Source organism: Aplysia californica, unplaced genomic scaffold, assembly GCF_000002075.1.
Source record: "Aplysia californica isolate F4 #8 unplaced genomic scaffold, AplCal3.0 scaffold00174, whole genome shotgun sequence".
In the NCBI taxonomy this organism is placed as follows: Eukaryota; Metazoa; Mollusca; class Gastropoda; order Aplysiida; family Aplysiidae; genus Aplysia; species Aplysia californica.
Window position 1 is genome coordinate 1,109,852 of NW_004797444.1, and position 2,261 is coordinate 1,112,112.

At 40.9% G+C, this 2,261-nt stretch overlaps 1 protein-coding gene across 1 annotated transcript in view; it reads right to left on the reverse strand.

Annotated features, from left to right (window-relative positions):
• LOC101860568 (organic cation transporter protein) overlaps positions 1-2,261 on the reverse strand; it is a 30,925-nt gene that overhangs the window by 10,805 nt on the left and 17,859 nt on the right. Inside the window, exons 5-6 of the mRNA XM_005098190.1 lie at positions 1,413-1,581; positions 393-608 (exon numbers count right to left, since the gene is read on the reverse strand). Coding sequence (XP_005098247.1) covers positions 393-608; positions 1,413-1,581 — 385 coding nt within the window. The remainder of the gene's footprint in view (positions 1-392; positions 609-1,412; positions 1,582-2,261) is intronic.

Consider the following 2,261-nt stretch of genomic DNA (forward strand, 5'->3'; position numbering starts at 1 on the left):
CGTAGACTTTTGTCTTTCCAAAACCCCATAGGAAACATACTCTTGAATGGGTCTTTTGGTTTGAAACCCCGTCAATGGCAATGTCAGTTTTAAATAAACATAGAACTCCCTCCACCCACCCACCCCCTCCTGCTAAAACAATAATAGCAACAACAACAGACAGCCCTGACAACAAGATAAAAGCCGCAATCCAAAGCAAAAAAATAATCCACTATGGTGACACCCCCTAAAAAAAAAATACTAAAAAAAAGAAAATCAAAACGGCATGAATCTCCCCCTACAAACCAAACCAAACGAACAACCAAATCCCCCCTCCCCTCTAACACACACACACCACCACCACACAAAAACAACAGAAACATATTATTAACATGACTATTGAGAAAACGTACCAGTTGAAAAAGATGACAAGGGACCTAATCAAAAGCACCGGGGTGGTGAACATGTGCCAGATTCTCTCCCCTTCTCCTTCCACTTCCAGCTCGTCCAGTCGTAGGGCCTTCTTGCTGAGCTCCACGCCGTTTCCTTTCGCAGCTTTCTTGATCACAATCTCGGCTTCTTTCAGCTTGCCCTTGTTGATCAGCCAGCGAGGGGACTCTGGTAGCAGCCTGAGGGCAGAGATTTCTATTTGTAGGTTGTTGTTTTGTTTCTTGTTTTTTGGGGGAGTTCATTTTATTTAAATTGGGGAAAGGGGGGGGGGGGGGTTTCGTTTTGGTTCTTTTCATGTTAGTTGTATCTTATTCGCGCAAACAGTGAAAACTGAATTTATTTTTATCTTTTGATCAGTCTTTGTTTCTTTATTTGTATAATTATGTTTCTTTATTTTTTATATTTCCTTCTGACCTCATCTTTAATTCGTTTACTCATTTGTTAATTCATTAACGGTTTTATTATTTATTTTATGCGTTTACGTTTTCTTGTAGTCATTGAAAAAACGTAGGTAAGGCTAATAGTGGTAGATTATTGCACGCAGCACAAACAACACCATTTTACTATTAATGCAAAATGATGAAGCAAAATGGGGACAGAGCTCGTGCAAGATAGATAGATAGATAGATAGATAGATAGATAGATAGATAGATAGATAGATAGATAGATAGATAGATAGATAGATAGATAGATAGATAGATAGATAGATAGATAGATAGATAGATAGATAGATAGATAGATAGATAGATAAACAAACAGACAGACAGACAGACAGACAGACAGACAGACAGACAGACAGACAGACAGACAGACAGACAGACAGACAAACAACATAACAGACAGATAAAGAAACCGAAATTATTGTAATGAATTGCAAGCTTTTGATCCAAAAAATTCGGATACCACCACCACCAACAACAACAACAGCAACAAAAACAGTATCAACAAAAAACAACAACTTTAGATCTTAAGCAATGACTGACCACCAGTAAGACAGGAAAAGGACGGTTGGGGCGGACAGAGCTGCCTGCAGGTATCGCCAGTCTCGGAGTCCGTAGGCCACGCCATTCTGGATGAAAAGCCCAATACACCAGAAAATCTCGATGACAATACCAGCGTACTTCCTCTTGGATGGGCCTACCAGCTCCATGCCTGAAAAAAAGGAGACAGGGGAGAGCTGAGTAAGAGATAAAGTGTCTACTTATGGTCATGTATCTCTTTCTCTTTCTTTCTCTTTATCACTCTGTTTCTGTCTTTGTCTGTCTGCCCCACCCCTCTCTCTTTCTCTCTCTCTCTCTCTCTCTCTCTCTCTCTCTCTCTCTCTCTCTCTCTCTCTCTCTCTCTCTCTCTCTCTCTTTGTGTAGATCAGGGGTGTGGCAGAAAGACAGCAGTAAGGAGGAGCCAAGTAGTAGCAGTAGAAAGGCTACAGAAAGAGTCAGGAGCCCAGAGGAGGGGGCAAAGGAGGTGAGGGGGTGGGGGCAGAAAGTGGAAATGAAAGCAGACAACAGAACATTGCTAGAGAGCAGGAAAGGAGGTGAAAGGAGACAATTTTAGAGAAGAAAATATTTCGGTCGCTACCCGGATTCGAACCCGGGACCTTTGAATGAGAGGCCAACACCTTAACCTCTAGGCCACGAGGGCCCCCTCTGTCTCTCTCTCTCTCTCTCTCTCTCTCTCACACACACACACACACACACACACACACACACACACACACACACACACACATATATATATATATATATATATATATATATATATATATATATGTGGATAGATAGATAGATAGATAGATAGATTTAGATAGATACATAGATATATATATATATATA